We start from the raw sequence: 20,347 nt of genomic DNA, 5'->3' as shown, positions 1-20,347 counted from the left end.
TGTCCCGCTGGTGTTGTCCTGCTGGTGTTGTCCCGCTGGTGCTGTCCCGCTGGTGTTGTCCTGCTGGTGTTGTCCCGCTGGTGTTGTCCTGCTGGTGCTGTCCTGCTGGTGCTGTCCCGCTGGTGTTGTCCTGCTGGTGTTGTCCCGCTGGTGTTGTCCCGCTGGTGCTGTCCTGCTGGTGCTGTCCCGCTGGTGTTGTCCTGCTGGTGTTGTCCCGCTGGTGTTGTCCTGCTGGTTTTGTCCCGCTGGTGCTGTCCTGCTGGTGTTGTCCCGCTGGTGTTGTCCTGATAGTGTTGTCCTGCTGGTATTGTCCTGCTGGTGTTGTCCTGCTGGTGCTGTCCTGCTGGTGTTGTCCCGCTGGTGTTGTCCTGATAGTGTTGTCCTGCTGGTGTTGTCCCGCTGGTGTTGTCCCGCTGGTGTTGTCCTGATAGTGTTGTCCTGCTGGTGTTGTCCTGATAGTGTTGTCCCGCTGGTGTTGTCCTGCTGGTGTTGTCCCGCTGGTGTTGTCCCGCTGGTGTTGTCCTGCTGGTGTTGTCCCGCTGGCGTTGTCCTGCTGGTGTTGTCCTGCTGGTGCTGTCCCGCTGGTGTTGTCCCGCTGGTGTTGTCCCGCTGGTGTTGTCCCGCTGGCGTTGTCCTGCTGGTGCTGTCCCGCTGGTGTTGTCCTGCTGGTGTTGTCCTGCTGGTGTTGTCCCGCTGGTGTTGTCCCGCTGGTGTTGTCCTGCTGGTGTTGTCCCGCTGGCGTTGTCCTGCTGGTGTTGTCCTGCTGGTGCTGTCCCGCTGGTGTTGTCCCGCTGGTGTTGTCCCGCTGGCGTTGTCCTGCTGGTGCTGTCCCGCTGGTGTTGTCCCGCTGGTGTTGTCCCGCTGGTGTTGTCCCGCTGGTGTTGTCCTGCTGGGGTTGTCCTGCTGGTGTTGTCCTGCTGGGGTTGTCCTGCTGGTGTTGTCCCGCTGGTGTTGTCCCGCTGGTGTTGTCCTGCTGGTGTTGTCCTGCTGGGGTTGTCCTGCTGGTGTTGTCCCGCTGGGGTTGTCCCGCTGGTGTTGTCCTGCTGGTGTTGTCCTGCTGGTGTTGTCCTGCTGGGGTTGTCCTGCTGGTGTTGTCCCGCTGGTGTTGTCCCGCTGGTGTTGTCCTGCTGGTGTTGTCCTGCTGGTGTTGTCCCGCTGGGGTTGTCCCGCTGGTGTTGTCCTGCTGGTGTTGTCCCGCTGGTGTTGTCCTGCTGGTGTTGTCCCGCTGGTGTTGTCCCGCTGGTGTTGTCCCGCTGGGGTTGTCCCGCTGGTGTTGTCCCGCTGGTGTTGTCCTGCTGGTGTTGTCCCGCTGGCGTTGTCCTGCTGGTGTTGTCCTGCTGGTGTTGTCCCGCTGGCGTTGTCCTGGTGTTGTCCTGCTGGTATTGTCCTGCTGGTGTTGTCCTGCTGGTGCTGTCCTGCTGGTGCTGTCCCGCTGGTGTTGTCCTGATAGTGTTGTCCCGCTGGTGTTGTCCCGCTGGTGTTGTCCCGCTGGTGTTGTCCTGCTGGTGTTGTCCTGATAGTGTTGTCCTGCTGGTGTTGTCCTGATAGTGTTGTCCCGCTGGTGTTGTCCTGCTGGTGTTGTCCTGCTGGTGTTGTCCTGCTGGTGCTGTCCCGCTGGTGTTGTCCTGCTGGTGTTGTCCCGCTGGCGTTGTCCTGCTGGTGTTGTCCTGCTGGTGCTGTCCCGCTGGTGTTGTCCCGCTGGTGTTGTCCCGCTGGTGCTGTCCCGCTGGTGTTGTCCTGCTGGTGTTGTCCCGCTGGTGCTGTCCCGCTGGTGTTGTCCTGCTGGTGTTGTCCCGCTGGTGTTGTCCTGCTGGTGTTGTCCTGCTGGTGTTGTCCCGCTGGTGTAGTCCCGCTGGTGTTGTCCTGCTGGTGCTGTCCCGCTGGTGTTGTCCTGCTGGTGTTGTCCCGCTGGTGTTGTCCCGCTGGTGTTGTCCTGCTGGTGTTGTCCCGCTGGTGTTGTCCCGCTGGTGTTGTCCTGCTGGTGCTGTCCTGCTGTAGAACTCATGGTGCTTGAGTCTGACGTGATGAACTGATGACTGCTCACCGTCTTGAAAGATGTTCTGGTAGAAGTGGAAGTCATGGCTCCTGCAATCACAGCAAGTGGTCCAGGTCTTGAAGCAGCAAAGCAGGCCCAGACCATCACACTACCACCACCATGCCTGACTGCTGCTATGATGATTTATTTTTACACCAGATGTAACAGGACGGACAGGTTCCAGAAAGTTCAGCTTCCGTCTCATCAGTCCAACAGCAGAAGGCAGCCGGCCTGTCGTGACTCCTGGATGAGTCGTTGTCGTGCTCCTGGAGTCATGTTGGGAGGCCAACCGCTCCCAGGAAGCTTCACCACTGTTCCCAGTTGTCTCCATGTGTGGATATTTGTCTCTGACTGTGGTTGACTGGAGTCCTAAAGCCTTTGTAACCTTTCCAGACTGACAGATTTCAGATGTGTTCCTGAATGTCTCTGGAAGGCGGCATGATGTGTTTCTTTTCCACGTCTCACAGCCTGCTTCACTTCCTCCGACGGCTTCTGTTGAAGTGATTTCTTCATTGATCAGGTCTGGCAGTGATCAGGCCTGGATGTGATCAGTGAAACTGAACTTTAAAAAAGTGGTTAATCACGGTAAACTCGTGACTTTTTCACATAGAGTCATGAAGACTAAATTTAAAAAAATCGCCATATGAAAACTGAATTTTGCCTTTACTCAGGTTAGTTTTGTCTAATATTAAAATATGTTTGATGATCTTAAACATTTAAGTGTGAGAAACTAGTAAAACATCAGGAAGGGTGCAGATACTATTTCACTGCATAAAAACCTGAACTAAAATGTACCGTACACGCCACCAGCTGGACCACAGCTCAAATGATCTCCAGAGAAAAAACATTCAAGAAAAATTCCTGGACATCCAAAAATCCACAAGGTTTTCTTCTTCTTGTTCATATTTAAGAAATAATTGTTCACACAGTTCCCAGTTATAATGGGTTTCACCCAGGTGTGTGTGTCATTTGTCTAAAATTAAAAGTGCAAAAGTTTTCTTGTCTCCTTTATTTTATTCTTAGAGAAAACTCTGAGCAGAGCTGCAGGTATTTCACATCCATACTTTCTAAACCAGGAAGAGTTTCAGGCTGTTGAGAGACTGAATAAACACCGAAACTGTGAGATAACAGAAATATTCAGTACTTCTGAAATACTTCATGCAAATCTCAGATATGACTCGGAGTCAGCAGAGCGGACGCCACGGCAGGCTGGGCTGCTGGGACGTAAAGATCAACTGTGTTTTAACTGCTTCGCGTTTATTTCTGTCTTACAGCTCAGAGGATTTGTAATATTTTACTGATGTGATACCAGAAGGGCTCTCCTGAAAGAGAAGCACTGCTTGTTAAACACAAAGTTAAACAAGAGTAAACACAAAGTAAAAAACTTCAACCAGGACACCAGAAAGTTGCCATGGTTATGTTGTGTTTTTCAATCTGGAATTATTTGGAATGAAATAATTCTGAATTTAAGTATTCTCCTTCGTGTTTGCAGGGAAATAGTCATTCTGAATTGAGGTTTGCACAGAAAACACATTCATTTGCCTTTACTTAGTTCTACTTTGTATTAACAGGTGGATTAAACTGGGATTGGGAATAAAGGAGGAATAAAAACATGTGAATGTGACCAGTCTGCACACAGATGCAGGAATTCCTGCGTCTGTCTGCAAGGTCTGGTAAAATTAAGGAAAAAAATGGTTAAACAACCACTTTTCTTGCCCTGCGATGGACCGGTGAGCTGTCCAGGATGTACCCTGCCTTTCGCCCAATGACAGCTGGGATAGGCTCCAGCTTCCCCGCGACCCTTCATCGGATTACGCGGTTAGGATAATGAATGAATGAATGAACTACCTTTCTTGAATGAAATACTGATATTTAAAAAAAAAAAAAAAAAAGAATAATTTTAAACGTAATGACAGCGTGATTAAATGATGTAGTTTTAATGAAAGTCAATGAGGAAACTTCTGACCAAGAAGGTCACCTGGAGCCAATATCTGATGAACATCTAATCAGTTTTGTTGTTGATCGTTAAATTATATTCTGATCACAACCAAACCAAATAATATTCCCTAATATTTACTCTACACTACATATCTCATATTTTGTCTGTCTTTTAAATGTATAATAATTCAAATAAATAATGGGTGTAGTTTTTCAGGTGATTGATGAAAAAGAGCAGAAAATGTATGATGATTTTTTTACACAATGACAGATCCTAACAATGATTGAATCTTTGGGATTTTTGCTCAGGATGGAAGATGTTTAAATGATTTATTTTTTAAAAAAAAGGTATAAAATATATTGATTTATGATGATTTAATAGCAGTTTCACCATCCATGAGGATGACCAGAGCGTACTAAACCTGAGGAGAGTCCAAGTGTTGAAAGGGAATATTCACCACTGGGGGCCCCTGAGGAAGGCCCTGAACCAACATCTGCTCCAGAATCTGACAACCCACTTGGTTAAAAGCAGAAATACGCAAATTCTTAACCCGATCATATTTCTGTTGTGCTTTTAGGTATTGTGATGTCCTTCAGCCCTCAGACAGGCGGTGGACGCAGTGAGGGAAGAGGAGAAAGGTGAAACCATCCCAGATTTGTGAGGATAAAAACAAACAGCACTGTTCCGTTGAAGGAAGGAACATGATCTTCATCCACAGAGAAAAAAACCAGAACTCGGGATGTTCATGAACTTCCGGCGTATCAACAAGTGTCAGTGTGTCCAGATGCTGAGCACAGGCCTGGTGCTGTGTGTCCTGATGATCTGCTGGGAGGAGCTGGACCACCACGTGGTCAGCCACATGATCTCCTTCTCTCACCGCTACCTGGTGAACAGCTATGACTTTCTCAGTTCCTCCCTGGCCATCTCTTTTCCCCATCAGGGCTCTGCAGGCGTTGATGGGAGGCGTGTCAGCTATCCGTACATCATCAACCACCCTGGGAAATGTAGGGCTGGAGACGGGAAGGCCTGGGATGATGTTCTCCTGCTCCTCTTTGTGAAATCTGCACCAGAGAACTTTGAGAGACGGCAGGCCATCAGGGACACGTGGGGGAACAAGAGCTTCGTTTGGTCTGAACTGGGGGTGAGCGTGAGGCTCGTGTTCGCCGTGGGCGTTTATTCAGATGTAGGAGGGAGATCTATGGTCCAAGACGCCTTGCATCGGGAGGACCAGATACACGGAGACCTCATTCAGCAGAACTTTGTGGACACATTTCACAACCTGACAACTAAACTGATCCTGCAGTTCCACTGGAGCCAAACATTCTGCCCTCAGGCCCACTTCCTCATGTCTGCAGACGATGACGTTTTTGTCCACATGCCCAACTTGGTGAAGTACTTGCAGCGTCTCCTGAGGAGCCAGCGAGGTGCTAAAGACTTGTGGGTGGGGCATGTGCACAGGGGAGCCCCTCCAATTCGTCATAAAGGCAGCAAATACCACGTTCCGTATGATCTGTACCCCTGGCCTTCCTACCCAGACTACACTGCAGGAGCAGGGTACGTAGTCTCCAGGGATGTGGCTGCTAAGATCTACCAGGCCACCCTGGTGCTGAATTCTTCCCTCTACATCGATGACGTCTTCATGGGAATGTGCGCTAAGGCCATGGGGGTCTCTCCACAAGAACATGCTTACTTTTCAGGGGAGGGCAAGGCTCCATACCACCCCTGCATCTACGACCGCATGATCACATCTCACGGTCATGCAGCAGATGTGCGGTTCCTGTGGCAGGCAGCAACAGAGACGACGGCGGACAGCGAAGCAGGAGGGATTCTGGGTAAACTGTACTGCACGGCGGTGAGAGTGACTCTGCTGTGTCTGCCGTATTACCACAACACTTACTCCTGTCTGGCTGCTTTCACATGAATCAGCTTCGTCAGAGATTGTTTTGCTCAAACTGCTGATATTTTACATCGATTCTATTTTCTAACTTGATTCATTTTTTACTTCTTTTACTGTTAAAATGAAGGTTTTTGTCTCTGAAAACACACACACACACACACACACACACACACACAGCTCTCCATCTGAGTTCTCACATACTTGACTTAAACCATCATATTCAGCTGATATGACCAAGTTCTGCTTGTTGGTTGGACTGTTTGTATGACTTGGCGCTAAATTAAACTGGATGCTGTGAAAGCTCATGCAGGCTGTGTGTGTACAGTAAACATGGAAAGAAACTTTTTTTTTTTTTCTGGATGAGGTGTTTTTTCTGCTTCCTGCCTTAAACGACGTAATCACAATGAATCACGTGCATCTTCAGTACTACAAGCGGTGTGTGTTATCTGGGTCTGAAATGAGACGGGGGAGATTACTACAGAAGAGTCACAATAAAGATATGTTTCATGTTTTTACAACAATTTCACCACAAGTCTATGAAGGACCAGGAGGGTCTTCCGAAAAGCAAATAAATATAGTTTCAAATTTAACAAAGAATTTATACAATAAAATGATGAATTTGCAAAATGCTGGATTTTAAATTGAAATATTAGTTAATTATTGTATAATGTGGTATGTAAATGTATTTTTAAATGCTATTTGTAAAAGGAGAACTAAATAACACCTTTCCTCAATTCGGTTAGAAATATAGAAATAAAATACAAATATATATTATATTATATTATATTATATTATATTATATTATATTATATTATATTATATTATATTATATTATATATAATTAGAAATAAAACCATTTCATATAATTAAAAAGATTATTACTTTTACTATTTCATTTACCCCACTGTATTTCCAAATCCTTCATGCTTTGCCCTCTATGTAGTTTTTGTGGGACCAAAGCATGAGAAACAGACGAAACTGTCCGTCCGTCTGCTTGTCAGGCTTCTGTATTTAAGGGCCTTCAGGACGCTGCGGGACGACAGCACCAGTATCTCCTGAGATGGATGTAATGAATGTGTGTGTGCCACCAACACAGGTCGGAAGCAAAGTTTTAACGTCAGAAAGTTCCTGAAGAAGCAGAAAACGGTTGTTTGTGTTTACCTGCGCCTGTTGGACAGACTCTCCTCTGTCTCATTTGACACAACAACATGAGTGGAGCCTCCCTGGCTCTCCTCGTGCATCACCTCAATCTGCAAACACATTTACATTAATCTGTTACTGGGATGATGAAGAGATCATCATCTGTCTTCTTCTCAAGCAGTCACCAACATCAGCTGTTCATTTAATCTTCCACTGGAAACTTTTTCTCCAGTTAAATATTCAACTTGATCTGCAATTAAAGATTACATTCTGCTTTTAGATGCATGGTCACAGATTCTATCTTAAAACTGATGAGCGAAAGCGATGCAGTGACATATGAGGAATAAGAGATGAATATTAAACTGGCCTGGAGCAGGATCACCTCTTCTGCAACATCGTTAAAGCTGAACACAAACCACCTAAACGAAGCTGAAATGTGTCTGTTTGCACATGCCATGCAGAGCTTTGAGGTTAGAAATACATAAACCACCTTTTGCCACTGGATATATGAAGAGAAGCTAAGCCTAAAGGTCCCAGTAACAGCAGACATCCTGGACATGCACAGGAGATGAGTGTGCAGATGGAACACTAAAGCTGACGTGTGAGTGGACCTTTTTCACAGGATCTAACGCAGTAATTCTACCATGTCATGACTCTGAAAGAAAAGGATTATGGAGTCCAGGTAGGGAAAGTAGTCACAATGTGTGCTACAGATAATGTGTGTACACAGGGCTGCATAGCTTTGTGCTCTCTCCTGGGCTTTGCTTACCAAGGGTGGAGGTGCATGACTTGAGCCTAGAGGAAAGTTCATTTGGGTTTTACACTACAAATACATTTACCAGGCCTTTTATAAAATATCTACGTAAGAGGCATACAAGTCTCTAAGAATGTAGTCTTTTTTTTAATTTACTGTATGAGTGAGTAACCTGTGATGGACTGGAGACCAGACCAAGTGTACCTGCCTAAAATTGGACTAAAAGTCAAGAAAATGGATGCAAGCAAGAAAAAAATAAAGTTAAAAAAAAAAAAAAAAAAAAAAAAAAAAAAATATATATATATATATATATATATATATATATATATATATATATACACATATATATAAACACCTTCCTACCATGTCCTCTACTGTTTGAATTCATGTTTGTGTTGTTCTCACTCATGTGTATGTTGCTTTGGATAAAAGTGTCTGCTAAATGACTGTAGAATAGAATAGAATAGAATAGAATAGAATAGAATAGAATAGAATAGAATAGAATCTGCATTGGTATATTCATGTACCTTGATGCCTCCCTTGGCCTTGCTAATGTTCTTCTTCTTGTTGGGATCAGACTCAGCCGGCTGCCTTCCGCTGTTGGAGTTATCAGAAGCTCTGCGTGCAAGAGCTGGAATAAAAACATTGGGAACATGAGAGTAAAAGCTTTTTTACTGATGTGTCCCATCACAACGCATGTTTTTCTACTCATTATCTGCATGACTCCCAGTTGTTGCTGTTAAATGTTCCTTGGGTTTACAGTGTTTTCTTACCATGCACCATGGTCTTGGAATAATCTCCAAAAAGTTATTAAATAAAAACATTCATATCCAGTAATGATTTCTAGAATATCCTGAGGAATGCAGTGAAGCAGGAATGTCAATGCTTTTCTTAAAAAGTCATATCAGGCTTTTTCTGTATTTAATTCTGTGTTTATTTTCTATTTGTTTTACATATTTTTAGCTCTGTGTGGCTGCGGCCAGGTCTCCCTTGTAAAAGAGATTTCTGGTCTTAATAGGACTTCCTGGTTAAATAAAGGTAAAATAACTGGATACAAAGTCACATGATTCAGATGACCAGTTTAAAAAACTTTGATGTTCAGACTGCATCTCAGGCGGTGAAGGGTTAAAATCTGTTGAATGTACTTTAATCCTGATGGGTATGAAAGGTTTAGCGATGACAGCATCCAACTCACGCTGCTGGCCGCTGGTGTTCCTGGGAGGGTTCTTCAGAGAGGGCCGTTTGGGAGACGACTCTGGCCGTGGAGCGACTGGCTGGATGGGCCTCGTCTGTTTGGCTGACAGCCTCTTCAGACTAACGTGCCGCTTCTCAAACATCTCCTTGACGTCCTCCAGTCGTTTCAGGGCCTTCAGGACGCTGCTCTGCAGGTGGAGAGCACATTATAACTCCTGATCCTCATCATTAATTAAACAGAAGTAGATTTTTTTGTTGCTGTACCTTTATATTGTCTGACAGGACGAGCTCATACTGGTTATGGAGGTTCCTCAGCTCTGTCAGCTGGTCCTTTTCTGCTGCTTCCAGAAAGCGTTCAATGTCAATCAGAGCTGACTCCGCGCCGTCCTGGGACTGACATTTATCTACAGCTTGGGATGCCAGCAGGTAAATGCCAGACTCACACCACTGGTTAACCTGCAGACAGAGGAAATTCAGACATGTCAGCGTACCATCACAGCAGCCCAGGTGTGTTTCAGCTTACTGTGATTCATTCAAACCCTCACTACACCGTAGTTTAGTGAGGGTTTTTAACATGTAAAATATCTCACTCTCACCAATGATTTTGATATTAAAATGTGATTACAACTTTGGTTTATTTACTTTTTATTTAGATTTTAAAAGGTCAAAGATATATAAATATTTCAGTTAGTATCTGATCAACAAATCAAACTGGTTTAAGACAGACATGTTTAAAAAAAACACAGAAACAGCATCAGTCCTCGGTCTGAAAGTCACAGAAACTCATTTTACCAGTAACTCAGATTTAATTAACTTTAGTCCAATGAAATGAATGAATGAATGAATATTATATTATATTATATTATATTATATTATATTATATTATATTATATTATATTATATTATATTATATTATATTATATTATATTATATTATATGTTTGTTTTTTGCCCTTGTGATGCTCTGACAACTTGTTGTTCAGCATCATAAAGACTTAAATAAACCAATAGAATCATGCAGGGACCAAAGTTCAAACATCATTTAATCACATTTAGGATTATAGAGTTTAAAATCATATTTAGCAGATTTCACAGAGGTAGACAAATTACAGTATTTATCTTTTTTTTCTAAGCTGTTCATTCATTCAGTTTTTAAATAACCAAACAAATGTTTGAACAAGTTGCAATACTCATGAAGGCACCATGACAGCTGGACTCCAGGACTCAGAGTAGCTTTTAGTGTGATGTGTGTTTCTGTGCACAGATCATTGTATCCTCACCTTGTCAATACCCATGTGTATCTGCAAGGACTTCGACAGGACATCTGACTTTTTCTTTGCTTCGTTGCTGAAGTCATCACAGACTCTCCGGAGCTCCACACATTTGGGTCGGATGGAGTCCACAGCGTAGTGGTTGCTCTGGATCAGCTGGTCACCGTGCAGCGCATGAAGCTGGGACTTCTCTAGTGCTGACTGCAAGAACAGAAATAACTCAATAAATCACACATTGTGCTTTCAGCATTGTGTGAAATGTGTCTGCTAACTGGGACATGTGCAAATGTGCAGGCTCACAACCAAACTGCAGAACTCAGCATCAGATCATCGAGGTATTGGTTCTTCATCGTTACAGGCTTTAGAGGTTTGAAGGATGGCTGCTATTGATGATTAATTATTTCTATTTCAGTAGATAAGCCAGAAAAACAGAATCTGGTTTTAGTGGACAACAACCGGCATGTTAAATTAGTCCTGACTCCATGTGAGAGTGGCGACCAGAACTCAGCCACACACCACATGTGTTCTGCAAGGAGAAGGCCATGATCCACATCCAGGTGGGCTCTCTATATGTGGACATAAGTGTGGAAAGTAACCCAGATTTGTCTCAAACGTCTCTGCTATCTGGGTTTAGTCTCACCTGAGCCTTCTGCTCCAGCGTCTTCAGTTCCTTCAGCAGTTGTTCAATTCTGGCAACACAATCCCCGGTTTCTGATAGGCTGTTTAGAGAGTCAATCAGACTGTCGAGAGACACTTTGACCTGCAGAGCAAATACAGGATAGAGACAAATACGTACATTCAGATGGGATGTGATTCATACTGCGCCTATAAAATAAAACAATTATGTCCAGCAGATTTAGCAACACGGGGCCTCATTCACCAATATCTTCTACAAATCTTATGAAATTTATTGTTTTGAATTATTTATTTAATTTATTTATTATTTTGTTTCATTTGAAGCCAAACTGTTACTCCAGTAGGATATAATGCTGTGATGGAAACACTTCAGCAAAGATCCTGTTTACCATAAAATAGCTGGTCCACGATAAGTTTCTTTATCAATAAAAACTGTTTTAGGTTAAAATGGAAGGAGTTTAAGGGATTGAAAGAGTTGCAACTTCCTTTCTTTTTCAGTCTATTTAGACTCAAATTCATCTCAGAATATTGTAGGACTGATACAATGGAAGGACCAGGTTCATTGTAACATCGCCAAGTGGCGGAGAACACAACATCATACTAGACAACTTCCAACGACACAAAGCTGATCAGAAACTGTTGATGGACAAGGGCAGATGTACGGCCATACCTCTCTGAAGTCCTGTTCGAAGTGGCGTAACTGCAGGCACTGCTCCAGTTTCAGGTGGTGTTTACACCAGAACTGCTCAAAAGCATTTTCTGTCTCATTTAGCTGTGCAAGGAGCCTGAAACAAACAAAACAAGCTTCATTGCTTACACTGGGACAACAGAAATGCTCATAATGAGGACTGTGAGCAGCTTGGACGTCCGTTACCTTTCCACAGTGGTTTGGTTCTCCATCTCATCTGGGTTGAGTTCATGGTTCTCTGATCTGGTTGCCTGGTCCTTCATGCAGCCAAACAAGGTGGTACCTTGCCTCAGCGCTAGCTTCAGTTCATCCTGATTTACAGACAAAGAAACAATAGAATGTGTTTCATTTCTGGTCTTACTGAAGCCACTGAATTGTTTGTGAAACATTTAGTCCTTCCTCAATCCAAATGCCAACTAAAGTGTCCAAATTTAGTGAACAAATATAACAAAAATTCCTTTTCTGGTTAAATAAAGGAGTAAAAGCTGCAGACACAGGGTGCAACAGACACAATGTGTCCCCCCTTCTACAACACATTTCATCACACGCGTGTTGATGTGTATCCCACATAGACAGCACCTTGAGGTTGTCGTGTTTGACAGTGTGGGCTGTGAGGAGGTCTTTGGTGCTCTGAACGTCGTTCGGAAGTTCTGTCTCTGACAGGTCCGTCCCAAACTTCTGCAGCATCTGGGCTGTGGTTTTCACTGTCAAGGCAAAGTTTTCTATGGCCTGTAGGGAAAAGGTTGATTCATCAGTCTGTAACATCCTACAAAGAAACCAGGGAATTCATTGATGACTCATTTATCTCTGTAATATAAGAGTAAACAGTATTATAATGAAGATATATTAGTTTTAAGTTTGTCATGTTCACTTACAGTTCGGTGGTGTATCCACTGACTGTGGCAGTATTCCAGGCTTCCTCCTAAGTCCCGGGTCAGCTGGCTCTTGTCCACATAGCCATGAAGGTCCGAGAGAGAGTTCAGCATGACAATCTAAAAACACAATTTATCACTTTCAGTGGTTGTGATCACGACTAGCCTGCTCTTACATACAGAAGTTGTTACTGTACACCAAGTCACGCTGTGTTTGGTTAATGCATGTTGAAGAAGTTTTACATCATTCCACAACTGTAACATATGTCCAAACATGAAAGAAAAGTGTGATGACATTATTCAATTATATAATAAATAACAGAAAAAGGCGAGACAGGCAGATGTCACTAATAATGTTTCTGATTGGCTTAAAGATGCAGTGTGTGAGAATTACAGACATCTAGTAGTAAAGATGGGTGTGGAAATGTTACTTTTAAAGGTTATTAAATGGCACAAACTGAAAACAAGCATTGAACAACATCCATGGACTGTTGAGTCACATACATTTGCATTAAATTTTACATTAAGACCGTTTTCTATTTTGTTTCTGGGGTTTTTTTTTAACTCTAAAATTAAACAAGACCCAGAATGAAGCACCAGTACTTGTTGCTACCTTCATCTTAAAGTCATCCTTGTGCAGCTTTATCCCAATGTCCGCTATCGCCCTCTGGAAGAACCTGGACGGCCTCAGCACCAACACCAACTGCAGATTTCCTGGAAATGCACCCTGGAAAATACAACATGTAGCTGTAAAACCTTTCTGTGAGGTAAGATCTTAGTCATTTGGTAACCACCTTTAACTACATGCATGTTTGACTTGTACCAAAGCAGAAAAGTTAGCTACATACATACTTAGCATGAAGCTAAGTACAAGTGCTAATCTGGCTCTATGCTACAAATAGATTAGTTTTAAGATGATGTGAGGAAATAAAGCCATGTTTAGGTTTCAGTGAGTATATTTAGGAACTACACATCAACTCAGTTCATCAAGATGAAGTTGAAAATAGACTAAAGATGCTAAAAGAGAAGCTCAGTATCCATGTTACTTAGCACTGACTAAGCTAGCGCTACATGGTCCAGTTTCATTAAAACAGGAGGCTAGCAAGGCTGCTAGTTGGTTTAAAGGGAGCTACAGTATAAAATGTGGAGAAATATATTCTGTTACCAGTCTTCTGTAGAGTATGATATAGGAAGGAAGATTTTTCTGACTTTTTTGGAAAGCTCAATAGCCACCAACATAGAGGTCGTCAACAAGACATTGTGGCCAGACATCAAGCTCTACTTTATGTCTACTGCACCAAAACCACTGACCTACCTTCCTATGGACCTTTGTGAACTTTTTGCAAGTATTTACACTCACTAATCCAGATTCTTAACCCTTTAGGGTCTTGGTCTACCGTCTAGTAAAGGTAAATTTGCAGTGACTTTGAGGAATTTTCTTTTTAAAAAAATGTGGAAATAAACCCATCTGAGCATCTCTACCTATTAGTTTGGGAATGTGAAAGTCAACTATGTGTTTGTTTGATTACATTTAAACCATTTCATTATTATATTATTATCAACTTTTTCTTTTTAACATCTCAACCATTAGTTATAACAGCTTTATTCTGTTGATTTTTGTCCAAAACAAACAGAAAACACAGAGAAACATTTTTCTATGGCCTTTTGTTCATGTAAACATTAAAGGATTAAAACTGTTTTATTTCTTATGTATCTCTAATGGGATCATAGTTATAAGAAGTGTGTGAGTGTGTGTTTCACACCTGCATCGGTTCTCGAAATCCCCCAACTGGGGACGTTAGGTTTCAAAAGGTGAGAATAAATGGTTGGATGACGGCATCAGTTCTACAAATACCAAATTTTACTCTAAAGCCAGTTTAGCAGAAGACAGATACTCTGATAATCACCTTTTACTAATATTGATCATCATTCAACGAGGGTAAGAGAAGTGTGAAAAATTGTGAAGATTAACACTAGGAATTCACTGATATTTCCACCCAGGCAGTTTGTAAACGTTTGGAGGTGTTTAACTCAGCAGAAATCAGTTACATGAACTGGATATGAATGACAGCATGAATAAGTTTATATCAATGCATTTTTGTGGCGATTACGGTATTTATTATTTAAGAAAACTCACGGCGATCCTGGATAAAGACGCCTTCACTGAGCTCCATTTGTCCTTTCGCCGGTCGATGATGATGATGAAGCCGATGCTGGCAGCATCCAAGCTGGAGACAGAAAGTAAAGCTGATGTTGCTGGAACTACAGTAATGTCTTTGAAATTGTGTTTTCCGTTAATTCTTTCTATTTTATTTTTTAATTGATTCTTTCTTATTTATTGATCCTTCATGTTGTAGTAATGCTTCAACCATGATGTCATGGGTTTCCCTCCTTTTATTCATTAAAACAACTCAGTCTTATTTACAAGTTGTTTTTGTATCATTTACAGTAGTTGTTTTGATCCTAAAGGCTCCTGTAAAGACAGACATTTTTCACAAACACAGTCTGCACAAGATAATAAAAACTTAGAGGTGAACAACAACCCTAAAGTACAAAAGCACTGGATAATCCAGGTATCATGACACCAAACTGGCCCAAACAACCAAAACCATTGTAGGAAAATGTGATGAAGTTGTAAGAAAAACCTGCGTCTGTGAAGAACTGGTTATGTGTGTATTCTCCATACACACCTGGGAATACTGGTCAGGTAAGTAACTACGTTGAGGAAATCTTCCTCTGGCACTTCACTGAAGCTTGAGTATTCTGGGAAAATGATGATGGGGGCACCATCTTTCCCTCTGCCTCCTGCAGAAAAAAACACAGATAACACTTACTATTGATACTTCAGCTTCATCAGTTCACTGTTAGCATCTGTGGATATCTGCACCTAAGTTACATATCAAGCCACATTTACATTCTTTATGATCAGAAAAAATGTTCTCCCTTTGTATATGTGGGTTCTCTGCAGGTTCTCCGGCTTCCTCCCACCATCCAAACACATGCATGTTAAGTTAACTGGTTGCTCTAAATTGCCCCTGGGAGTGAGTGATAGCATGAATAGTTGTTTATCTCACTATGTTGACTGTGATGGACTGATGAACTGTCCAAGGTTTACCTGCCTCTCACCCAGTGATTGCTGGGATAGACTCCAGTTTCCCCGCGACACTGAGCTGGACTAAGTGGTTCAGAAAATGGATGGATGGATGGATGGATGGATGGATGGACGGACGGACAGATGGATTGATGGATGAATGGATGAATGGATGGACGGACAGACGGACGGACAGATGGGTGGATGGATGGGTAGATGGATGATCAAAATGAACTTTTCAGAGATTGGTTTTTCTCCTCTCTTGGACAAATGAAGTTGTTTTTCGAAAGAGTACTGTGCTTTCACTCTAAAATCTCCACTGTTTCATTTCCAATTAGCATAAATATTGATCAACCATCCTGCAACCCTTCATTGGATTAAGCAATTAGGATAATGAATAAATTAATTGATCAGCCTTGAAACTTTATCACTGTTTATTTAGGAAAGAACAGACTCCAATTAAATATAGTTCTGTGATTTTTAATCTAAATTATTTGGGTTTTTTGTTGCTGCTAAAACAAAGACACTATTTGTCCCAGAAAGCATCCGCTGGAGCATTTTCTTAATTTTTTCCCCCTCACTTTTATCCTTCATCCATCTTTTTATTCAGCTTCTGGGTACCAGGAAAGCTTGAGTCTGTCCCTGCAATCAGCAGGGAGAGGCAGGTACACCTGGATAAGCAGCAGTCCATCACAAGACAACACGGAGACAAACACTCGAACTCACTTAGAGGGAAAATTCAGAGCACAGGTGTAAAACTCTGGTTCTCGAGGGTCGGGTTGTCCTGCAAACTTTGGTTGTTTGCTTTGACAAATCTGACAGAAATCCATGAATCATTGTGAAGAGGTTGATAGCTTTTGGATCCATTTGATCTGAATCAGGTGTGTTGGAGCAGGGAAAGAACTAAAACCTGCAGAATGGCAGCTCTCTAATTGACACCCCTGATTTAGAGTGACCAGTTACATCCATGTTTTTAGCAGTGTGGGAGGAAGCCAGAATACCCAGAGCGAAGCCACACATGCAAACTGCACACAGAAAAGCCACTGTTCGAACCCCTCCGAGCTTCGTCCCCATCAGCTGTGCCGCTAGGCAACTGTGCAAACCCCCACACAACCATCCGCATCTGCAAAGGTAAATTCTTTCTCAGCATAACTTAAAAAGAACAAAAACATTTCACAGATGTCAGCAACTCAGTCATGATGCAAAGATGAAAATCTGGACGTAGATTTTCTTGATTCGTTGTACTTTGTCCAAAAACTCACAAGATGGCGATAAAGACCTGGGAAAGTTTCAACACCACGCTGCTGATTGGCAGAAAATGAGCCACTGCTCATACTTCTTAAATCTCTGGACACCATGTGATTCGCCCAGCTCTGAGTCGTCGTCTCACCAGTTTTTCTCATCCCGTCAACAGGCTGAGGGGGACATGTCGGCTGCAGACGGAGGATAAACCTGTTGCTGTGATTATTATGTGTTTGACCCCACATTTCCTAGTTAAGTCGTTTTATTTCTACAGCACACTCTGACTGTTAATCTTCTGGGTTTCAGCCATCTAAAGTCTGTAGAGATAAAAAACGTCCACTTCCAAACAACTGCAATGAACAGCTACTGTGAAATATAATCATGGAATTTGTGAAGAGACTTTTGATAAAGATTTGAACTTTGAATTTGAATTTATTTCAAACAAAAGGCATCACACATTATTAACAGACAAAAATAGCAATGCATGGATAAAGCAAACATAACTGACAACTACATAATCTCTTTACATATCCGAAAAGGAGTGCGAGGAAGTAAAAAGATTGGCTCCATATTGAGAGCAAAAGCTCCACAAATGGACTAAAATGTCTATAAAATAGAAAGATGTAACGTTATAAAAGAAGAGATCCAGATACAGATCAATATCAGCATCAGCTTTACAAAATCACTGTAGAAAATAAAACAAAACAATAAACAAAGCTGCTTCTGAATCAACAATATTACCAAATATTTAATGAAAAACTTAAATTTGCCACCATTATTTATCAACGACAGTGGATCTCAGCATCCATAATGATATAATATTAATTTTAAATACGCAGTGATTATAATTATTATTGATCATGAGCCCAGTTCTAATGCAGATGTTACTAATGAAAACACTTTTACTTATGACTAGAGAATGCTTCAGTAGAATGGTGTGTATTTTCAGTAACAGAATACTTTTTAACCTTGTAGTAACATGGAAGAAATACTGCTTGTGTTTGTAGTATTCAGGTATCTCAAGATTTCCAGACTGAAATAAGGAAGTATGTCTGGAGATGTGAAGTAAATGGAGTTACGTGAGACAATGCTGACTGATAACTGTCCTGACGATGATACCGGCAGCAGGCTGTGACCCAGAAATCAGCCATTGTTGTAAAATAACCTTTCCTTCATCTCTTCCAGTAGCACGATGAAGAGACATATCTTCAACCTGTTTTGTGTTATAGCGGTAAACACACTTTAATGTTGATTACTTTTCTCTGTTGATGGTGTGTGTTGAATGTTTGGGTATTTGTGAAAGAGACATGAGAGAAACAGGTTTTCTCTGTCTGAACGTTGTGCAGGAACAAGATGGACATGGAGGGATACAGATAGAGGACATGTTTCCATACATCTGTTATGTTTATTTTACTTTTAGAGTAACTAATGACTTAGTGTCAGTGTTCATTTGTTACTGAAATGGGAAATAAAGTTTGTGCACACATATTGGAAACATACAATATTTATTCTCAGCATCTTTTAAATCCTGTGGAAAGAAAACTACATCAACATTTCTGCCTTTGTGCAGACAAAACGTTTCAGCCTTGAAACTGAAGGGTTTATGCATCATGTGACAGCGGGGCATGGGGGTCTCTGGACTCACCTGAAAGCAAGGCAAACTGGCGGTGAAGTTGCTCTATGATGTCCACAGCCACCAGGGGCCTGATCTCCTGCTGCATGATCTCATCTGCAAACACACACGTACTCATCACATGATGTCTTCAAGAGAAACATAGATAGATAGATAGATAGATAGACAGATAGATAGATAGAGTGGAGAAAAAAGGAAAGGAACATTTTAGGTCAGATGACAAACAAAATAAGCTAAAATGTTAGCAACAGCAAATGAGAAACAAAAAGAGAAAACTGCAGGAAAGACTGAGGAAACACAAAACTACTACAGAGAAATGTAAAATCAAAGCAAAAAAAATAGGCTAAAAGCAAAATCCATGTGTAAAAATCCCATGTTAGTACTTTTCCTCTTCTTTTAACAAAAAATAGAAAAAATTGAGGAATGAAAGTTAAACAGTCTAAATGATGAGATATTTTTAATAATCTGAAGTGAAAATTGACTCAAAGTTTGTTGATTCTTGTCTTAGCTGACTGTAAAGTCTTGTGCTCTGCTAGCGTTGTTGTTAGCATAGCATTGTTGTTAGCGTAGCATCGATAGCGCTCACCACTCCTTCAGTTGTTCATGTTAAATTTTTTTCACCTGTTTTTGGTACGGGGCGTTAGGTAGGTGTGTGTGTGTGGGTGGGGGGGGGGGGGGGGGGGGGGGGGGGGGTAAAACCAAACTAGACTAATATTCATAGTTTTTCTCCACATTTTCTGTAGCTACTTTGAAACCAGCTAGCAGTCTTTCTAGCATCCTGTTTCAATGAAACTAGATCATGTGGAGCATGAGTAATGTAGATATTATGGTTCTCGACAATGTAGAAAGTTGCCTTGTTGAGCATGTTATTGTTTTCAGTTTGAATGTGAAAATCTTGATAAACTGACGTGATGTGATGATACACCCACTGAAAACTAAACATGACCAAGTTTCCCCACTTTATATTGAAACCAATCTAATGTTAGCAAAGACCGAATGATGCTACACAGCTTCATGCTAACGTCAGGTTAATGGCCTTATAAACTGTTAGTAGCTGAGCTTTCACAGGGACAAAATGTCTTCCAGTAGCATCCAGCCAGACGGCAATACTTTAAAATGTACTTCAAACTGGTATAGTGATACTGAAAGGCCATTTCTGCGCCAGTCCTGCAGTGACTTGTCAATCACCTCAGGTGGCACATGGTGTGTCCAATCAGATTTCAGAGCTAGCTCTCTAGCTCCACCCCTGGAGGGCATTGCCATACATTTCAATGCATCTGTTTGATATGATCCCGTGATCCAACCGGCTCTAATTGAGAGAGCAGTTAATCTGCTGCAACAGTGCACCACAGTATAACTGCAACTCCTTCTCCACAATGTGTCAGATCAATGCTGTGCACCATTATGGCAGTACACCCTTATCCCGCCCTTTCCAAGACATATCCATTGCACCTTTTTGGATTTTACAGGCTGAACAGTTTTACAAACAAGTGCCCCCCACTATGTGTGTAAAACAACTTGTGCCACTGAGGCGATGTGTGGGACCCAGCAGGGACCTAACAGACAAGGTTACTCCGCTCTAATCCAGCGGTTCTGCTGAAAGAACCTAAATAAGCCACGAGGCAGTGAAAGTCTGACTAGTGCATGTGTCAAGAGGCATGGGTTTTAAATGTGTTTTTTTTTTCCTTATCCTTAGAATATGTGTGTATATGTGTTGGACTTGTGAGTAAAGCTTTTGGTGTCAAGAGCTAATGACTCTGTGAAAATGAAAGCTCACAATGGGATTGGACTCTGTCTGCTGGTTAATGAGAGCCAGGTGGGGGCAATCAGGTGATTGGAACACAAACATTTCCAAGTCTATAAAAGTAGCCAAGGTGGAAGTGAGGGGAGAGACTAAGGCATGTGACGTCCAGAGGAATACTCTTGGTGGCAGCAGCAGCAGCAGCAGCAGCAGCG

At 42.2% G+C, this 20,347-nt stretch overlaps 2 protein-coding genes across 2 annotated transcripts in view; one reads left to right on the top strand and one right to left on the bottom strand.

Annotated features, from left to right (window-relative positions):
• The window catches only part of mcf2l2 (MCF.2 cell line derived transforming sequence-like 2), a gene marked incomplete at its 3' end in the record, with an annotated part of 78,419 nt that overhangs the window by 32,037 nt on the left and 26,035 nt on the right, over positions 1-20,347 (bottom strand). The window contains exons 2-15 of the mRNA XM_079245126.1: positions 18,404-18,487; positions 15,116-15,230; positions 14,563-14,653; positions 13,039-13,152; positions 12,429-12,545; positions 12,133-12,282; positions 11,740-11,864; positions 11,536-11,650; positions 10,870-10,989; positions 10,239-10,430; positions 9,224-9,415; positions 8,961-9,147; positions 8,293-8,396; positions 7,033-7,121 (exon numbers count right to left, since the gene is read on the bottom strand). Of these exons, the coding sequence (XP_079101252.1) occupies positions 7,033-7,121; positions 8,293-8,396; positions 8,961-9,147; positions 9,224-9,415; positions 10,239-10,430; positions 10,870-10,989; positions 11,536-11,650; positions 11,740-11,864; positions 12,133-12,282; positions 12,429-12,545; positions 13,039-13,152; positions 14,563-14,653; positions 15,116-15,230; positions 18,404-18,487 (1,795 nt within the window). The remainder of the gene's footprint in view (positions 1-7,032; positions 7,122-8,292; positions 8,397-8,960; positions 9,148-9,223; positions 9,416-10,238; positions 10,431-10,869; positions 10,990-11,535; positions 11,651-11,739; positions 11,865-12,132; positions 12,283-12,428; positions 12,546-13,038; positions 13,153-14,562; positions 14,654-15,115; positions 15,231-18,403; positions 18,488-20,347) is intronic.
• b3gnt5a (UDP-GlcNAc:betaGal beta-1,3-N-acetylglucosaminyltransferase 5a) lies at positions 4,714-5,895 on the top strand (the record flags this gene model as incomplete). The annotated part of the gene is made up of 1 exon (XM_079245128.1): positions 4,714-5,895. One exon carries the CDS (start codon positions 4,714-4,716, stop codon positions 5,893-5,895), a length of 1,182 nt encoding a protein of 393 aa, XP_079101254.1.

The sequence above is a fragment of the Telmatherina bonti genome, assembly GCF_933228915.1.
Source record: "Telmatherina bonti genome assembly, chromosome: 8".
NCBI lineage: Eukaryota > Metazoa > Chordata > Actinopteri > Atheriniformes > Telmatherinidae > Telmatherina > Telmatherina bonti.
Note: the sequence above shows the minus strand (reverse complement) of the source record. Positions and strands in the feature narration are given on the sequence as shown.